The following is a 19,079-nucleotide window of genomic DNA, read 5'->3' as shown; positions in this document are numbered from 1 at the left end:
CTTTCCCTGTCATAATATTCTGGCAATGGCACAGTGCGTCTGTGTTTTTTACCTACCATATTGGTCGGGTATTGGCAATGTATCTCCGTGGTTGCTTTCCCTGTCATAATATTCTGGCAATGGCACAGTGCGTCTGTGTTTTTTTTCCTACCATATTGGTCTGCCAATGGCAACGTATCTCCGTGATTGTTTCTCCTGTCAAAACTAAATAGTAGTTTAAATTCGTGGTTTATTTTACCACCTCAAAGGCATTGGTACTATACATGATTGGTTTATTTCTCTCCCAAGTCAGTGGTATGTTTTACCAATCTTGATTAGCTATCAAGTTTGTACATTGTAGCATAAGACTGACAAATCTCACGTTTTTTTCACAATTTTATAGGGACCGGTATCTAATCAGTATGTGGTATTGATTTGATTTTTCTGATTATGTCTATTATATTCAAGTTGCTAGTATGGAAGTTGTGTGGGCTTGAAGTACTACTCAACAGTGGGCGTCTCAAACACTCTGTGTTACACACGGGAGAAGTTCATAACACAGAAAAGGATAAAGTTTAAACCTCAAAATGAATCTGAAAATATTGTTTTGGTTTGAAAGTGAAAGAAACGTAATTTGCCAGTATGTATCGTACACATTGATAAGTTCTTAATAAAAAGAAAAAAAACGAAAAAGATTAGTTTAACCCCAAAATGTGTCTGAACAAATTGGTGCTGGTTTTAAACGTGAAAGAAATGTTTTTTCTATCGTATTCCCCGGAATAATGGTAACAAGATTGCCCAATGAGAGCACGTAAAAGGGTGTTAGTTTTATGCACTAAAAAGTGATATGTGGCTGTGGTGATAGCAACGGCGCTTCCACTGTGTGTAACAAATGGCTGCGCGTGCGCTGTGCTTTTAAACATTCATCATTATGTAGAGCCGGACGCATTCATCATCTATATACGCATTGAAATTCAAACTCAAAATGATTCAGCGGTTTGAGTCGGCGCATGCGCATAGCGTTTTCCCTGCAGGTGCATGATATCTTGATGACGATACCTCCACGCAGGGAGTAGGAATGGCGCCTTGCTCGCAGCGCACCAAGTTATATTTTTCATCTTCACATCTCTGATTGGTTGCTTTTGTGAATACATGTATGTTTTGAATAATTCTCTCCATTTGTTACTTTCACACCGCGTTAAATAAAGCCATTGTCCTACTAACAAGACAGTCTAAACGATACGCTGCTTCCCGCATATTATAATTACATTTTTAGCCCATTAAAACCTATTTTGATATGAATACTTTATCTTGCTCAGCCCCATCCTATATAAACTGGACAATGGCTTATTCTGTCATACATATCCTATTTGCCTGACGTCCACTGACCCGACATCATGAGCCATACAACTTTTCAGGGCGATGTCCACGGCACCAAACTCTACATCACTCCAGAAGTTTTACGAAATGTACTTTACGGTAGATGGTGCGATATTTTTGGAGTTCCTACGGCACGTGTCACTGAGCGTTTACCGTCTTCTAAAAGTTCTGGTCTGTTAACACGGGGTAAGTTGACGTAATAGAACTATTTCATGATCCGATGTGTCGCACTTATTTCTTTTCACATCACTGTCCTGTTATGTATTTCCTGGCTGTGAATTGTAACATGGAGCGAAACAAAATACTTACCAAAATATAATAATTATTTGCTAAAACTTTACCATCGTATTACTTCGCCCACATCCGTAGCGAAATATCATTTCCACATACACAAGGAACTACATGTTGCTCAAAACAGACCACTTCCATTTAAAACGTCATCGATTACGATCTACACAGTTCTGCAATGCATTGTTTTCAAGTCGTATTTTATCACGTTAAAAGCTTACGATTACGTGTACTATGCTTGCACTGATTGGATAGACGTGTCCTCACAATAGACTACTCATATACATCGTGCACGATGGATCCAAGCGTCGGTCTCATCTCCGTTCATTTCGTCCTGGTATTTTAGTTGTTTTTTCCGATTACATTCTTAACAAACATAGTTTCGGTAATATTTATATCAATAATCATATATTAGAATAAAGCATGATTTGATTTTAAACGATGTTTTTTTTTTCAATGTGAACAAAATATTCGGACGTGACGGATCATATTTATGTCACTGAATATCCGAAAAAATTTTCGACTGTTTTGGGGAAAGTGTAAAACCGCATATGGGAATTCCGATTTTTTGAGTTATACAATTTTCCCACTTTCGTTAAAAAAGGATTTGTTATATAATCTAATTTACTGTACAGCAAAAAAATCCAAAATATATCTGTACTGAAAATTGCACAATTTCGAAAAGTATTACTCTTTTACAAACAAAAATAATGAAACTTATCTCCGGAAGACAGCAAGTTTTCATTGAACACGTAGCAATGAATTGTATTCTCCAGACATGGACTCGTGGCAGTCCATATAATGTACCGGTGAACGTACGTCAACGATTAAATCACGCGTTGCCATGGTAAAGACGATCTGGCATATGAATATCAATAATCCCAAAAGTATTCTCAATCTGACGTTATCAATTTGTTGAAACGTGGACAACTTTTAAAATAAAATATTAATTAATTTCAGATAAAGTTGAAATCTAGTTATTGCAATATCGCAAATGAAGACGGTTATCATTCGCGTAAATACGGTACTATATAAAGTCAGCCAACACCGTCGTTTGAGCGACTCGTATGGTTCTTGTGCTAAATGTTATTCATGTTGTTGTAGTGCATGCATGTTACGCTGAAATGGACAAGGGGTTGTACATGGCCTAATGGAGGCTTTTGACATTGACACAGTGCATTCATTTATCACGGAACAAAACTTATCTGTTTCCACAATCGACTCCATCTATTGAACGATGAGTTGTAAACCCAGCAGTGGGCTGAAACTGCCATGCAGAGAGCCCTGCTCATTTGTAAAGAAACTCGTTAAATATAAGGCGCTCTATCTCTAACAAAGCGCAAATGTTATCAGAACTTAGCGGAAAATAAGTTTAAGCGAATAAAAACGTGTTGATCAATATGCCTGCAATCTCCTTGATTGTAAGATATAGACAGTATAGAGAAATCCATTATGCAGATAGATGGATCGAGTACATACGGTTTGTATAAACGGACAATTCATTGCATCTTAGCATGTGGCTGTTGAGCATGGAGTACAAGAGAGTCGTTGTTTGTGCAAATAGCGGGATGTGTGTATGAGAACTAGGCAACGGGCGCTCTTAATGATCAGCCGCCCGGCTCACAGGGGATTCATTTAGCTCGGATGAGATCATATCTACGAAGCGTGGATATTAAACATATTCAATTCAAATTAATAAATTATTAAATCATTTGATAAGTATCTAGTATCTAATAAATTATTCAAACCTTTAACTATTTACGGCTCATTTGATTGCGATTTAAATAAAGCTAAGTAACTTTCCTGTGAGCTTAATTACAGTATCCGCGTTATACGGCTCTGCATCACTGACTGTTATACATGTTACTAGTGTATGCATCGTTGTCTGTCGTACATGTTAGTCAGCACTGCGTCCCAGACTGTCGTACATGTTAGCCAGCACTGCGTCCCAGACTGTCGTACATGTTAGCCAGCACTGTGTCCCAGACTGTCGTACATGTTAGTCAGCACTTCGTCCCAGATTATCGTGCATGTTAGCCTGCACTGCGTCCCAGACTGTCGTACATGTTAGTCAGCACTGCGTCCCAGACTGTCGTACATGTTAGTCAGCACTGCGTCCCAGACTGTCGTACATGTTAGTCAGCACTGCGTCCCAGACTGTCGTACATGTTAGCCAGCACTGTGTCCCAGACTGTCGTACATGTTAGTCAGCACTTCGTCCCAGATTATCGTGCATGTTAGCCTGCACTGCGTCCCAGACTGTCGTACATGTTAGTCAGCACTGCGTCCCAGACTGTCGTACATGTTAGTCAGCACTGCGTCCCAGACTGTCGTACATGTTAGTCAGCACTGCGTCCCAGACTGTCGTACACGTTAGCTAGCACTGTGTACCAGACTGTCGTACATGTTAGCTAGCACTGCGTACCAGACTGTCGTACATGTTAGCTAGCACTGCGTACCAGACTGTCGTACATGTTAGCCAGCACTGTGTCCTAGAATGTCGTACATGTTAGCCAGCACTGCGTACCAGACTATCGTACATGTTAGCCAGCACTGCGTACCAGACTATCGTACATGTTAGCTAGCACTGCGTCCCAGACTGTCGTACATGTTAGCTAGCACTGCGTACCAGACTGTCGTACATGTTAGCCAACACTGCGTACCAGACTGTCGTACATGTTAGCCAACACTGCGTCCCAGACTGACGTACATGTTAGCCAACACTGCGTCCCAGACTGTCGTACATGTTAGCCAGCGCTGCGTACCAGACTGTCGTACATGTTAGCCAACACTGCGTCCCAGACTGACGTACATGTTAGCCAACACTGCGTACCAGACTGTCGTACATGTTAGCCAACACTGCGTCCCAGACTGACGTACATGTTAGCCAACACTGCGTCCCAGACTGACGTACATGTTAGCCAACACTGCGTCCCAGACTGACGTACATGTTAGCCAACACTGCGTCCCAGACTGACGTACATGTTAGCCAGCGCTGCGTCAGAGAAAGTCATACAAGTTAGCAACACTGAATCACAGTCTTAGCCAGCCTTGACATCACTGATTCCTACACAAGTTAACCAGCGCAGCATCAGTGAGAGTTTATCTCTTCCTGTATGCATAAATTTCAAATTTAGCCTAGTCGAGACACCCCGGGGCCGCTCTATGTAATATGGAACTATGGCAAAACGTGGAAAAAGTTTTTCAAGTAAACATGGGAGGGAGAGTTCTTTCACGCTGCATATTGTGACATTGTCTATGCTTCTCTGTACACTCCTTGCTTGATAGCTAGATAGGCGGTTCAAAGTGGACGGGAGCTGAACTAACAACGCATCATTGACTTTCTGATTCGACTTCTTAGTATAAAAAACACATGACGGGACGTAAGGATGCGAAGAATGGAAAATACCTGACCGGAAAGATTGTGTCATGCACTTGAAGTAGGACCCTTCGAAGTGTGACAGAATTGAATGAAAGACTGTTTCACGGCTGACTGCATATTAAAGCGATGCAAAGCGCCCATGTGTACGACGAGCACGGGTGAGCCAGGCACAGATCAGTGCACGACTCGATAATAGGCACTATGTCCAAAAGCAATGAATATAAACCTTATCTAAGACAATGCGAATGCATAGGGAACCATGCCAGTGATTTCCAAGCAAGGAGTGTGTGTATACATACGATAATGATCAAATTAGGTTCACAATTTTAGTTAACCATTTACTTATCTAAACCTGTTTTACTCGCACTTATGTTTAACAAAATAAAACAAACACCATTTAAGGTGATTGAAATAATGTTTATTAATAATAATAAAAATAAAAGAAAAAATACAAAACTTCAATGTTTTTATGACTATACCGTCGTAACAATTAATAATTAACTGATTTCTTCCCAATTTTTGGCGACCTCGTTGTTTTTACTGTTCAATGCCGCGTCTACTTGCATTGGTCGATACATCTCGGGCGACGAGGCACTTCCGTTCGAATGACTCGTGCTAACAGTTTTTAAAGTGTGTCGAAGTAACCGGCGTTGACAGTGACCATGTGCCAATCCCCCACACTATAGGTTCAAATGAGTTATAGGCCATTAATTACGGGCTTGACACAAAATACAATTATTTTTATTTAACACTTAATATAGAGATAGGTTAGTGCACCAGTCAAAGACAATACATTCGTCGAACTAAGCACAGAGCTTGTTCCCAGCGCTACTGTTCACCATACGAACTCACTGATGGCATAATTACGGTTCCGTTTGTTGCACGCCATATATCAAGGGATTGGGTCTACATTTGGCAACGCATACAAATTTCGGGTCATTGATGACGAGCCAGTAGCAAATTTTCTCACGCAATTGATGGTGATGGTGTAATCACATTGTTATCCTTATTTTCCCCATCTGTTGGTACTGAACAATTTGCACGCTATTCCACTTTCACTAACAAATAGATAGTTTTACTGAATAAACTTTTTCTTAAAAATCGAAATCATGCTGGACCTATAGAATAGAAGAAAAAAATGCGTTATTAAATAAATGTATGGGGAGAGTGTACTGATGTAATACAAGGTAACCAGACACGTCCATTGTGCTTTCCATGACATGGTGTACAATATTCTACAATGCTATCTGACATACTATATCAATTTAGACAATATTAACCCACTTACCAGCACTCATTACCCAAGTCACGGTGGAACACTACACATAGTTACATATGACTCGTGATTACCTAAGTCACTGTGGAACATTACACATAGTTACATAGGACCCGTGATTACCTAAGTCACGGTGGAACACTACACATAGTTACATAGGACCCGTGATTACCTAAGTCATGGTGGAACACTACACATAGTTACATAGGACCCGTGATTACCTAAGTCACGGTGGAACACTACAAATAGTTACATAGGACCCGTGATTACCTAAGTCACGGTGGAACACTACACATAGTTACATATGACTCGTGATTACCTAAGTCACTGTGGAACATTACACATAGTTACATAGGACCCGTGATTACCTAAGTCACGGTGGAACACTACACATAGTTACATAGGACCCGTGATTACCTAAATCACGGTGGAACACTACACATAGTTACATAGGACCCGTGATTACCTAAGTCATGGTGGAACACTACACATAGTTACATAGGACCCGTGATTACCTAAATCACGGTGGAACACTACACATAGTTACATAGGACCCGTGATTACCTAAGTCACGGTGAAACACTACACATAGTTACATAGGACCCGTGATTACCTAAGTCACGGTGGAACACTACACATAGTTACATAGGACACGTGATTACCTAAGTCACGGTGGAACACTACACATAGTTACATAGGACCCGTGATTACCTAAGTCACGGTGGAACACTACACATAGTTACATAGGACCCGTGATTACCTAAGTCACGGTGGAACACTACACATAGTTACATATGACCCGTGATTACCTAAGTCACGGTGGAACACTACACATAGTTACATATGACCCGTGATTACCTAAGTCACGGTGGAACACTACACATAGTTACATATGACCCGTGATTACCTAAGTCACGGTGGAATACTATACATAGTTACATATGACCCGTGATTACATAAGTCACGGTGGAACACTACACATAGTTACATATGACCCGTGATTACCTAAGTCATGGTGGAACACTACACATAATTACATATGACCCGTGATTACCTAAGTCACGGTGGAACACTACACATAGTTACATATGACCCGTGATTACCTAAGTCACGGTGGAACACTACAAATTGTTACATAGGACCCGTGATTACCTATGTCACGGTGGAACACTACACATAGTTACATAGGACCCGTGATTACCTAAGTCATGGTGGAACACTACACATAGTTACATAGGACCCGTGATTACGTAAGTCATGGTGGAACACTACAAATTGTTACATAGGACCCGTGATTACCTAAGTCACGGTGGAACACTACACATAGTTACATAGGACCCGTGATTACCTAAGTCATGGTGGAACACTACACATAGTTACATAGGACCCGTGATTACCTAAGTCATGGTGGAACACTACACATAGTTACATAGGACCCGTGATTACCTAAGTCACGGTGGAACACTACAAATAGTTACATAGGACCCGTGATTACCTAAGTCATGGTGGAACACTACACATAGTTACATAGGACCCGTGATTACCTAAGTCATGGTGGAACACTACACATAGTTACATAGGACCCGTGATTACCTAAGTCATGGTGGAACACTACAAATTGTTACATAGGACCCGTGATTACCTAAGTCACGGTGGAACACTACACATAGTTACATAGGACCCGTGATTACCTAAGTCATGGTGGAACACTACACATAGTTACATAGGACCCGTGATTACCTAAGTCATGGTGGAACACTACACATAGTTACATAGGACCCGTGATTACCTAAGTCACGGTGGAACACTACACATAGTTACATAGGACCCGTGATTACCTAAGTCACGGTGGAACACTACAAATAGTTACATAGGACTCGTGATTACCTAAGTCACGGTGGAACACTACACATAGTTACATAGGACCCGTGATTACCTAAGTCATGGTGGAACACTACACATAGTTACATAGGACCCGTGATTACCTAAGTCACGGTGGAACACTACACATAGTTACATAGGACCCGTGATTACCTAAGTCACGGTGGAACACTACACATAGTTACATAGGACCCGTGATTACCTAAGTCACGGTGGAACACTACACATAGTTACATAGGACCCGTGATTACCTAAGTCACGGTGGAACACTACAAATAGTTACATAGGACCCGTGATTACCTAAGTCACGGTGGAACACTACAAATAGTTACATAGGACCCGTGATTACCTAAGTCACGGTGGAACATTACACATAGTTACATAGGACCCGTGATTACCTAAGTCGCTGTGGAACATTACACATAGTTACATAGGACCCGTGATTACCTAAGTCACGGTGGAACACTACACATAGTTACATAGGACCCGTGATTACCTAAGTCACGGTGGAACACTACACATAGTTACATATGACCCGTGATTACATAAGTCACGGTGGAACACTACACATAGTTACATATGACCCGTGATTACCTAAGTCACGGTGGAACACTACACATAGTTACATAGGACCCGTGATTACCTAAGTCACGGTGGAACACTACAAATAGTTACATAGGACCCGTGATTACCTAAGTCACGGTGGAACACTACACATAGTTACATAGGACCCGTGATTACCTAAGTCACGGTGAAACACTACACATAGTTACATAGGAACCGTGATTACCTAAGTCACGGTGAAACACCGCACATATTGAAGTATGTCTAGTTCTTGAAGGCAAAAAAAAATACATTTTGATGAAGTGTAACAATCTTTTGAAACTTTTTACCGAATTCACAAAATAAACTCGATATTTTACCTCAGTGGCAATATCTACAATGTGAATGTAACCCATTGTATTCCTCACTATTAGATGGATATTTCTAATCAAATGGTAGAAATAATACATTGTGAGATCACCAATATCCCCAGGCGTGTTTTCCCTCTATCGCTGCACCTGCACTATCCTAACCAATGCGAAAACATAACTCTCGCTACTTGCTTTGTGTTGAATATTCATGAAGCTCAGCTTTGGAAACTCTGAAATAGTTTGACGATTTGATTTACCTAAAGATGAACGATATCATTGTACAAATCATATGCGCTCCCAAATGTTATTCAGTAAATTGAAACGACGTGTATAGAGACAGACACTCATCAGTAAACTGGATTTATCATGGAGATATCGGGAGACTTGTGAGTTGCAATGTGTTTGTTGTTTGGGGGAATCAACGTTTTTTTCTATTGGTTAGATAAACGGGGATATACAGTCAGGCTTTTAAAGAAAGATTATTTGAGCATTCATTTATCATTAGTCAGTGTGAGTTCGGTGCCCTGTACACACGCCGGGCCTTTTTGATGCATGTACTACCGTGTGTACCGAACGTACTCTGACATTATTCTAAATCAGAAACGTCGAGGGTACATGTAGTCTGGTTGGTACAGTCTATAAGCAAGTATGTTATTTGTTGGCTAACATGTATTTCTTATTACATAAAAGTACTGAAGGAGGGAAAAATCAGACAGTTGGCAACTGTTATTCCTCAGTGTGTTCATTCTGTCTCTATAGTGACGTTAATGGTGCTACACTGTTGCTGGGTAACTAAAAGTGCAAGTTTCATAACGCATATTAATTCCTCTTTTCACAGCACTGTGGAAGCAATGAAGCAACTTCTATCTTAAAAAAATTGTAAATTTTGCAAAACAATTCGATTGCCGCCATCTCTGCAGCCTATGTCATATAGCAATGGAACCCCCTTATTTGGGGGAATGTATAATTATTGTACTGGTATTACAAAAAGCCCTACAGCAAACATTCCCAGAATGAAATTATACATTGTCAGGTACATACATATGTATGTATCATTTGTTTTACAATTTTTTGCAATTAAGGATATAATAATAAAACAAGTAAAAATATAATATAAAAATAAAGTGCAGTATTTTGTCTATTCCGAATTACAGGGGAACGGCAAAGTGGAGTTTGGTCGATTGAGCCAACCACGGCAACCAGACCTACTGTTGTGAGCCAATTAAAATAACGACCTACAGGTTATAGCCCTGTTTAGCAGACACAATTAAAGTTACAAACATAATGAATTCCTATCAGCGTGTATGCAGGGCAGTTCTCTCAGCGTGTATGCAGGGCACTTCTCTCAGCGTGTATGCAGGGCAGTTCTCTCAGCGTGTATGCAGGGCACTTCTCTCAGCGTGTATACAGGGCACTTCTGTCAGCGTGTATACAGGGCACTTCTCTCAGCGTGTATGCAGGGCACTTCTCTCAGCGTGTATGCAGGGCACTTCTGTCTGCGTGTGTGCAGGGCACTTCTCTCAGCGTGTATGCAGGGCACTTCTGTCAGCGTGTATGCAGGACACTTCTGTCTGCGTGTATGCAGTGCACTTCTGTCAGCCTGTATGCAGGGCACTTCTGTCAAAATGTATGCAGGGCACTTCTATCAGAATATATGCAGGGCACTTCTGTCTGTGTGTATGCAGAGTCCTTCTGTCAGCCAGTATGCAGAGCACTTCTTTCTGCGTGTATGCAGGGCACTTATGTCAGCCTGTATGCAGGGCACTTCTGTCAGAATGTATGCCGGGCATTTTTATCAGAATGTGTGCAGGGCACTTTTATCAGAATGTATGCAGGGCACTTTTATCAGAATGTATGCAAGGCACCTATATCAGAATGTATGCAGGGCACTTCTATCAGAATGTATGCAGGGCACTTTTATCAGCGTGTATGATGCATGGCACTACTTTGTCAGCGTGTATGCAGGGCACTTTTGTCAGCGTGCATGCAGGGCACTTCTGTCAGAATGTATGCAGGGCACTTCTGTAAGCGTGTATGCAGGGCACTTCTGTCAGAATGTATGCGGGGCACTTTTATCAGCGTGTATGCAGGGCACTTCTGTCTGCGTGTATGCAGGGCACTACTTTATCAGCGTGTATGCAGAGCACTTCTGTAAGCGTGTATGCAGGGCACTACTTTATCAGCGTGTATGCAGGGCACTTCTGTAAGCGTGTATGCAGGGCACTTCTGTCAGAATGTATGCTGGGCACTTTTATCAGCGTGTATGCAGGGCACTTCTGTCTGCGTGTATGCAGGGCACTACTTTGTCAGCGTGTATGCAGGGCACTTCTGTCAGAATGTATGCAGGGCACTTTTTTTCAGCGTGTATGCAGGCACTTTTTTCAACGTGTATGCAGGGCACTTTTTTCAGCGTGTATGCAGGGCACTTCTGTCTGCGTGTATGCAAGGCACTTCTTTGTCAGTGTGTATGCAGGGCACTACTTTGTCAGCGTGCACAGAAGGCGTCTCTATAAACGTGTATGCAGTACATCCCTGTCAGTGTGCACGGAGGACATCTCTGTCGGCGAGGGCACCCCACTAAACCGAGATTAATTTACGATGGATTTTATGAATGTTTAACCAGAAATTATTAACACGTGTGCTGGGCGATGCATAGAGTGGAGAAAGATGGACAAGCGCATTGATGAATGCAGGATAAACAATTCTCTACCAAACATCACAATTCAATTATCTGATTCAGTGCGTCCACATGTCACGTGACTTGATGACTTATCCTATGCTGGTGTGTCTACGACCAGCTAGAACGACCCGCACTAACACGCTCGTCCTTGCACATACAAAAAGTGAGAATCAGAGTTTTCACATTGTGTTACGATCTAGTGGTGAGAGAAATGACTGGCACGTACGCTGAATAGCTCTTTCTTTGTTCAAAAAGAGCTTGGTATCGTGATGGGCAAACGGGCGAGCACAAAAGATTGTTCAGCCTTGAAGCCATGGACGCTGGAAAACCAGACTTTTGTCAATCCAATCAGAGTGCCTTAACCTCCACTTCCGGGATCACTTAAATCCGTATCCAAAGGAGGTACTTTTCTACACCGTGGCACAAACCCTCATAAAGAAATAATAATGAAGAAAACAATTGAGCAGCGAGGTCGGAAGCCCATGGTGGACGGTCTCGTCGACACGCATACGACGAGCCTTGGCTGGTCTCTCCTAAACGTCATACTTTCCACTGAATTTAATGTAAAGCATAGAGAGTAAATTGCTATTGTATTCTACTCTCCCCCACAATGTCAAATATAAAAGCCTTTTCCCGCACGGAGTAGCAAATGTCACGTGCATCAATCATGTAAGTGACGCCACGTGGAAGGGTGTGTTAATTTGTATGTATGAGAAATTAGACCGCACATCAAACAAACAAACAAACAAACAAACAAACACACACATAATACAATAATAACGTTATTAGATGGTCCATGTATTGTGACTAAGCAGTTGCTTGTAATAAACCGTCCTCGGAATCGCATCACGGAATCATTGTTTTTTTTTTAACAATATGAATTTGCCTTTATTGCCGTTGTCATTCATAGCAGGTATATGTGTTGTCGAGAGTTGCAGTCCCAATAACATGTGTTTGCATATGTGTATATTTAGAAAGTCGGACAAACAATTGAACCATATTAAGAACAATTCATTATCTGGAAAAATACAAACAAGGGTGTATAGTAATAAATGAAAAGTATAATTTGGTTTTAAAAAATAGTTCCACGTTGTCCATGTAATTCACTATTATTGAAGGTTTCAATAGTCGGATTCTTTAGTCGGTTATTACAAGTGTATAGTGGAAAGTTTGTTTGCAAATTATCATTCTCCCAACTTGTGTTTTACAGTTAGCCATGTAAGTTGACACTCAAAAAAGTTGTTTCTATGCAATATTATTGTCTTGCCTATTAACAAAGCATCTGGAATTGTTAACTGTATTTTGTTCTCTTTGTGACAGTGTATCAAACAAGGGTGTTAACTACATAACTAACCCTACTCAAGTATTTCACATTTCTAGCATCATTCTGTGAGAAAATGAAAATATCTGCAGTTTTTTTTCTGAATAAACAGGATGCTTGTATGGCGTGAAAATGGAAAATCATATCGTTAAAAAAACTCTGTTTGCTAATTATGATTGAAACTCGCCCAACAACTGGAAAACCGAAACGCAGAAAATACCTATTTTAATGTACACCTTAGAGTTTTGAAATTTCCAAATATTTTTTTTTAAAATAGTGTGAAACGTCAAATCAAATCAACAAAAAAACGATTGGAGCTAATTATGTTTGAAACTCCCTTACCGACTGAACAACCAAAACGCAGAAAATACTAATTTTTAAATATAACTTAGAGTTTTAATATTTTCAAATGTAGTTTTTTAATGTTCCACACTGTACAGACAACACTATATAACATAAAACAGACCATCACGCACAGTTTGGGCTCATCGAACATTCATTTATGCCTTGAAGTATATATTTGTTGTGAGATTTGTTTACTTAACTTGAAGCCATGTTCCCTTTTTTTAGAATGAAACTTACTAGTATGTTCAGTTACATGGTTACCACAGAATTGCATATCGTCATAAGGCTGAAAAAAAATATCTATGTTTCTCGTTTCCGCGCGCATTATTTTGAACTATGCGCCTCGGACGTTTTTTTCTATCTTAAGCATTCCAAAATGCGCTTGTACTCGCACTTGTCTCAAATCTCCCCCATTTTAGCTCAGTATTCAAAAAAAAAAAAAATCGTCTCGCCGCCTCAATTTGAAATTTACATGAAACGAGAAACAGATAATTTTTTTCCTGGCCTAAACCATATAATTTTGTGGTATATGTTGGTTACTTTATGACACTTATTTCGCGATACATCGTCGTAAAGTATCCCCACTTTGCGATACTTGATGGTCATCACATGTTATCGTCGTAAAATACAAGGCGAGACAGCGTGAAGTACAACTATTTTGCGATAAATTGTCGTAAACTATGTGCACTTTGTAATACCATATGGTTAATACAAGACATTGTCGTAAATTACATATATTTTTTTCCATTTTTTTCTATTTTTATTCTCACTTTAATTGTTTGTTTGTCTTTATTCACATCTGTATTGCATTTTATTCAAAATCCTAATAGGGATACGAACGCAATACAGATAATTATTATTATTATACTTCATAAATTACCCCTTTGCGATACATTATGGTTACTAGTAATACAATACATCGCCGTAACAACGCCGTGCTGTGATATCTGATGGTTACTACTACGAGTCACATGGCTGGGAAAGTACTATATTTGTTACCGTAACGATACCCCATCCACATCTTTACATCTGGTGCCTTCCCACCACTGTCCCAGAATCGGCTTTGTCGTCATCAACTCACACAGTGTTGAAGTGTCCTTCGGCGTTCACGATGAATTGAGACGCCTAATCAGTGTTCATCAAGTCAACAAAAAGGTCACTATTTGTCACGAACAAGCAATACGTTGTCAGGTTGAAGGACGGCGGGCGTGGCACTAAACAAAAGAACATCTGACTATACATATACTATATAGTGACGTATATTCAAAGAAATGTGTGTGGTAATGAAATACTAATCACGTGATACTAATCAAATGTTACATCCGCTTGTACACATTCGTTTATAACAACATCTCGCTTCATGGTTTGTTTATTATCACGAGAAGTAGGGAATTTGTGACAGCTCCAGGCGTGCTTCCGTCGTAGAGCGCCGCCAGCAGTCTATTAACACTATTAAAGCCAGTACTTAATTTAATAATGCCGGTTTGTATATATCAAATAAATCACTTCTTTAACCCACTTTCCGGTTACTTTTTGACATACAGGGATTCCTGTAGGGGTATCTACGCCAGAGCAAGTTGTATTATCGCAGTCATCAGTGCCAGGTGCGCATGTCGGGGTGTTCTCGTCGACGTGGATAAAAGAAGGCACAGAAATGGGACCTTACACCGGGAAAATAATAAAACAAAGAGATGTGAATCCAGATAAAGATAATCCGCTAATGTGGGAGGTAAGAGACTGTGTATTAGCAAACACTTTTTTTTCCAATTTTTCAGCGTTTCGTCGTTTTTTTTTCGGCAAGGAAAGCAAACACTTGGCACAGTTGTTAATATATGTAAGGGTACGAGCGGTATACAAACTATTGATGCAGACATTTTTAGAAAGGTTATTCCTATTATTATTTTAAAGTACGAAGAACCAGTTTTAAAAATATGAACCTCTGTTTTTGAATTTTCAATTCAAATAGAGAAAGGTTTAACACTTCGGGGAAAATCACCAAGCCCTTGTTTTAATTAAAAAAAATGTCCACTCTATTGGAAGAAACTTTTCGTGCAGTAAAGTATCCCGAATGTGTGTTTATTGAGTGTCGTCGATAACAATGAGTACACAGAAAGATCGAATTGTTTACTGCATAAAATGATGGACACATGAGAGATATAAGAAAAAGGAAACAAAAACCACCGAACGAGGGCGCTCGCCTTAACAAAAATCACGATTATTTCAGAATAGCGAAATAGCAAATAATGTAGGCGAATAACATCGTTTTCAAATTAGTAGCTGGGAAATAATAAACCTTGGTGAGATTCAACATATCTGATCGATATTAATTCTGATATCACCACTAAATTACGAGAATAGTGAAGTTCTCAACAATATCGCCGAGAACTTGAATGTATATCGATTTTTATCAACTGCGAAAAATATGTTTTTCTTCTATAATGATGACGAATAAGCCTGAAGTAACACGAAAGGCAATAACTTAAAAAGGACACGTGTTTTACAGGTATTTAATAGTAACGGTGACCTGAAACACTTGGTGGATGCTAGCTGTATCCCAGAAGAACACAGAAGTTGGATGAGTTATGTCAACTGTGCCAGAAATGAGGAGGAACAGAACTTAGAGGTTTATCAGCTTGGTGATGATATATATTACAGAGTAACCAAGGTAAGTTGCTATGGTGATAGTAAACGTCCGCCTATTGGTGTTATATTGTTATTGTTTATGTCCATGGAAATGAATATATGGATTCTGCAAATGTTCTCAATTTAATTAGACAGATCATCATCATCATCCGTGACGTTATACATCGTGTTTGTAGACAACAAGTGGGCATACATCATTACTTTATGTTGGCAAACAAGATTTACTTTTTGTAACATTTCTGGTGTTGTCAGTAGTAAAACATGCCAGTAGTAAACATGGTGGCGTTCGCAATTTGATTGGTATTGCCCAGTGTACTTTATGAACGTCTTGAGACGGGGGCGTCGATGTAAAATAATAGTTCAAGTAATTGCCATGATTCGAAAGCAAATGTGTGCGTGGTATAATGTGCGTAAAATACACCGAGTTGAAATACTAATAATAATGACTTTTGTCATTAGTCAATTCCGCCAGATCAGGAGTTATTGGTGTATTATGGAAGCAGTTACAGCATGTTTATGGGCATACCAAACCGACACAATGCGGACACAATGCAGAAGAGACCCACAACAGGTAATTAGCTGCTTTATCACAGCCAACGTGGCTCAAGCATGTCTTCCACCCGACAATACTTGTCTTCCATGAATGGTGCAGATCAAAATATCCAAATTTATAATTATTTGTTCATATTACCTTGAAGGGCGGTAGACGTCGCGCCGCGCATGTGCGATATTTGTTTTGATAAACATTGATTTTCCCAGAATCAAATGCGCTTTTCTAATGAAATCACGAGTACGAGTTTTGCCCTGCGCGCCACTTGCATTAATTACCCCCGATGTCTCCTTCAATACCTTCCAATCACCCCCCAAAAAACTAATTAAAGCTTGGTCACCTCTCAATGTGTACTAGTTGGTGTGCACAACAGTCAAAGTCGCCATCTTTGTTTATGTGAGACCCATATCTCGCGCATGCGCGGCGCGACGAAAACCGCCCTTTAAACCTCAACCACTGTAAATTAAACTTGTTTCGCTTTTGTTTTATTTAGGCGACGTTTCGTGTAATATGGAGCTAGCTACTATGTCACCAAGCAGACTTCGCTGCGTTGTTTGTAGACGAGGTTTCAATTCCAGAAGTAACCTCCGTTCACATATGAGAATTCATACCCTGGAGAAACCATTCGTATGCATGTACTGCCGTCGAAGTTTTAGTCAATCGTCGACTTTGAGAAATCACGTGAGACTTCATACAGGTGAATCATCTATCTTCTTACAAATCATGGACATTTCCACGATAATATGAGGGTTGAACTTGCTCCACGCTATATTAAGATTGTCAATTCAGTTACTTGCAAATGTTTTCACAATACTGAAATCGTCTTACATCATTCTTCTTTTCATTTTCAGGAGAGAAGCCGTATAAATGCCAAGTTTGCCAAAGTGCGTATTCCCAGCTGGCTGGACTGAGGGCGCACCAAAAGAGCGCCCGCCATCGCCCATTGGCGGAGATCACAAGTGTTGCAAGTTCTGTCAAACATGAATAGGAAAAGTTATAGCCATAATTTTAGTGACGGACATAACAATACACCACACAAAGTGTTTGTAATACAATTATTTAGTCTTTTAAAGGCGATATTAAAAATAAACTGACTTATTCAATAAATAATAAATATATTCATACAGACAAGAAGTATTTTGACCAAAATATCAACTGGCAAATAGTTAAATATATTTCAATTACTTTTGAAACAAAGAAAGTTTGTAATCATTTATTGAGCTACATGAATTACATGTGCACGTAGAGGGCGCTATGACACAAATAAGATACTTTGTATAAAGTAGCTCACTGAGCTTATCTCCACACACATTTTAAAATTGGATTTATTGAGAAAAATACACACAGTAGACTAGTATATCTCAGATTAATACATATAATACATTTTATGAATTTTATATACAATAGTCCAGAGATATCTAAGTATAGTATTTACAATAGTCCAGAGATATCTAAGTATAGTATATACAAAATAGTACAGAGATATCTAAGTATAGTATATACAATAGTACAGAGATATCTGAGTATAGTATATACAATAGTACAGAGATATCTGAGTATAGTATATACAATAGTCAAGAGATATCTAAGTATAGTATATGGAATAGTCAAAAGATATTTAAGTATAGTATATAGAATAGTCAAAAGATATCTAAGTATAGTATATACAATAGTTCAGAGATATCTAAGTATAGTATATACAATAGTACAGAGATATCTGAGTATAGTATATACAATAGTTCAGAGATATCTGAGTATGGTATATACAATAGTTCAGAGATATCTAAGCATAGTATATACAATAGTACAGAGATATCTGAGTATAGTATATACAATAGTTCAGAGATATCTAAGCATAGTATATACAATAGTCCAGAGATATCTGAGTATAGTATATACAATAGTCAAGAGATATCTGAGTATAGTATATACACTAGTCAAGAGATATCTAAGTATAGTATATAGAATAGTTCCGAGATATCTAAGTATAGTATATACAATAGTACAGAGATATCTGAGTATAGTATATACAATAGTTCAGAGATATCTAAGCATAGTATATACAATAGTCCAGAGATATCTAAGTATAGTATATAGAATAGTCCAGAGATATCTAAGCAAAGTATATAGAACAGTCAAGAGATATCTAAGTATAGTATATACAATAGTACAGAGATATCTAAGCATAGTATATAGAATAGTACAGAGATATTTAAGTATAGTATACACAATAGTACAAAGATATCTAAGTATAGTATATACAATAATACAGAGATATCTAAGTATAGTATATACAGTAGTACATAGATATCTAAGTATATTATATACAATAGTACAGAGATATCTAAGTATAGTATATACAATAGTACAGAGATATCTAAGTATAGTATATACAATAGTACAGAGATATCTAAGTATAGTATATACAATAGTACAGAGA

At 39.2% G+C, this 19,079-nt stretch overlaps 1 protein-coding gene across 1 annotated transcript; it reads left to right on the top strand.

The window, feature by feature from the left end:
• The first annotated feature begins 1,376 nt into the window (after window positions 1-1,376).
• Window positions 1,377-17,627, top strand: LOC102809745 (PR domain zinc finger protein 12-like). The gene is made up of 6 exons (XM_006813843.2): window positions 1,377-1,545; window positions 14,991-15,175; window positions 15,950-16,111; window positions 16,549-16,660; window positions 17,133-17,336; window positions 17,491-17,627. Exons 1-6 carry the CDS (start codon window positions 1,377-1,379, stop codon window positions 17,625-17,627), a joined length of 969 nt encoding a protein of 322 aa, XP_006813906.1.
• Window positions 17,628-19,079: the final 1,452 nt, after the last annotated feature.

Source organism: Saccoglossus kowalevskii, chromosome 17 (genome assembly GCF_978046115.1).
Source record: "Saccoglossus kowalevskii chromosome 17, keSacKowa6.1, whole genome shotgun sequence".
In the NCBI taxonomy this organism is placed as follows: domain Eukaryota; kingdom Metazoa; phylum Hemichordata; class Enteropneusta; family Harrimaniidae; genus Saccoglossus; species Saccoglossus kowalevskii.
This window is presented reverse-complemented; position numbering and strand designations above follow the sequence as displayed.

Bases quoted from the DNA above. Each gene is read 5' to 3' on its own strand.
- LOC102809745 (XM_006813843.2), top strand. From the start codon at position 1,377: ATGAGCCATACAACTTTTCAGGGCGATGTCCACGGCACCAAACTCTAC. The intron at 1,546-14,990 runs GTAAGTTGACGT...TTTGACATACAG, and splicing joins TTCTGGTCTGTTAACACGGG to GGATTCCTGTAGGGGTATCT. The intron at 16,661-17,132 runs GTAATTAGCTGC...TGTTTTATTTAG, and splicing joins GCAGAAGAGACCCACAACAG to GCGACGTTTCGTGTAATATG.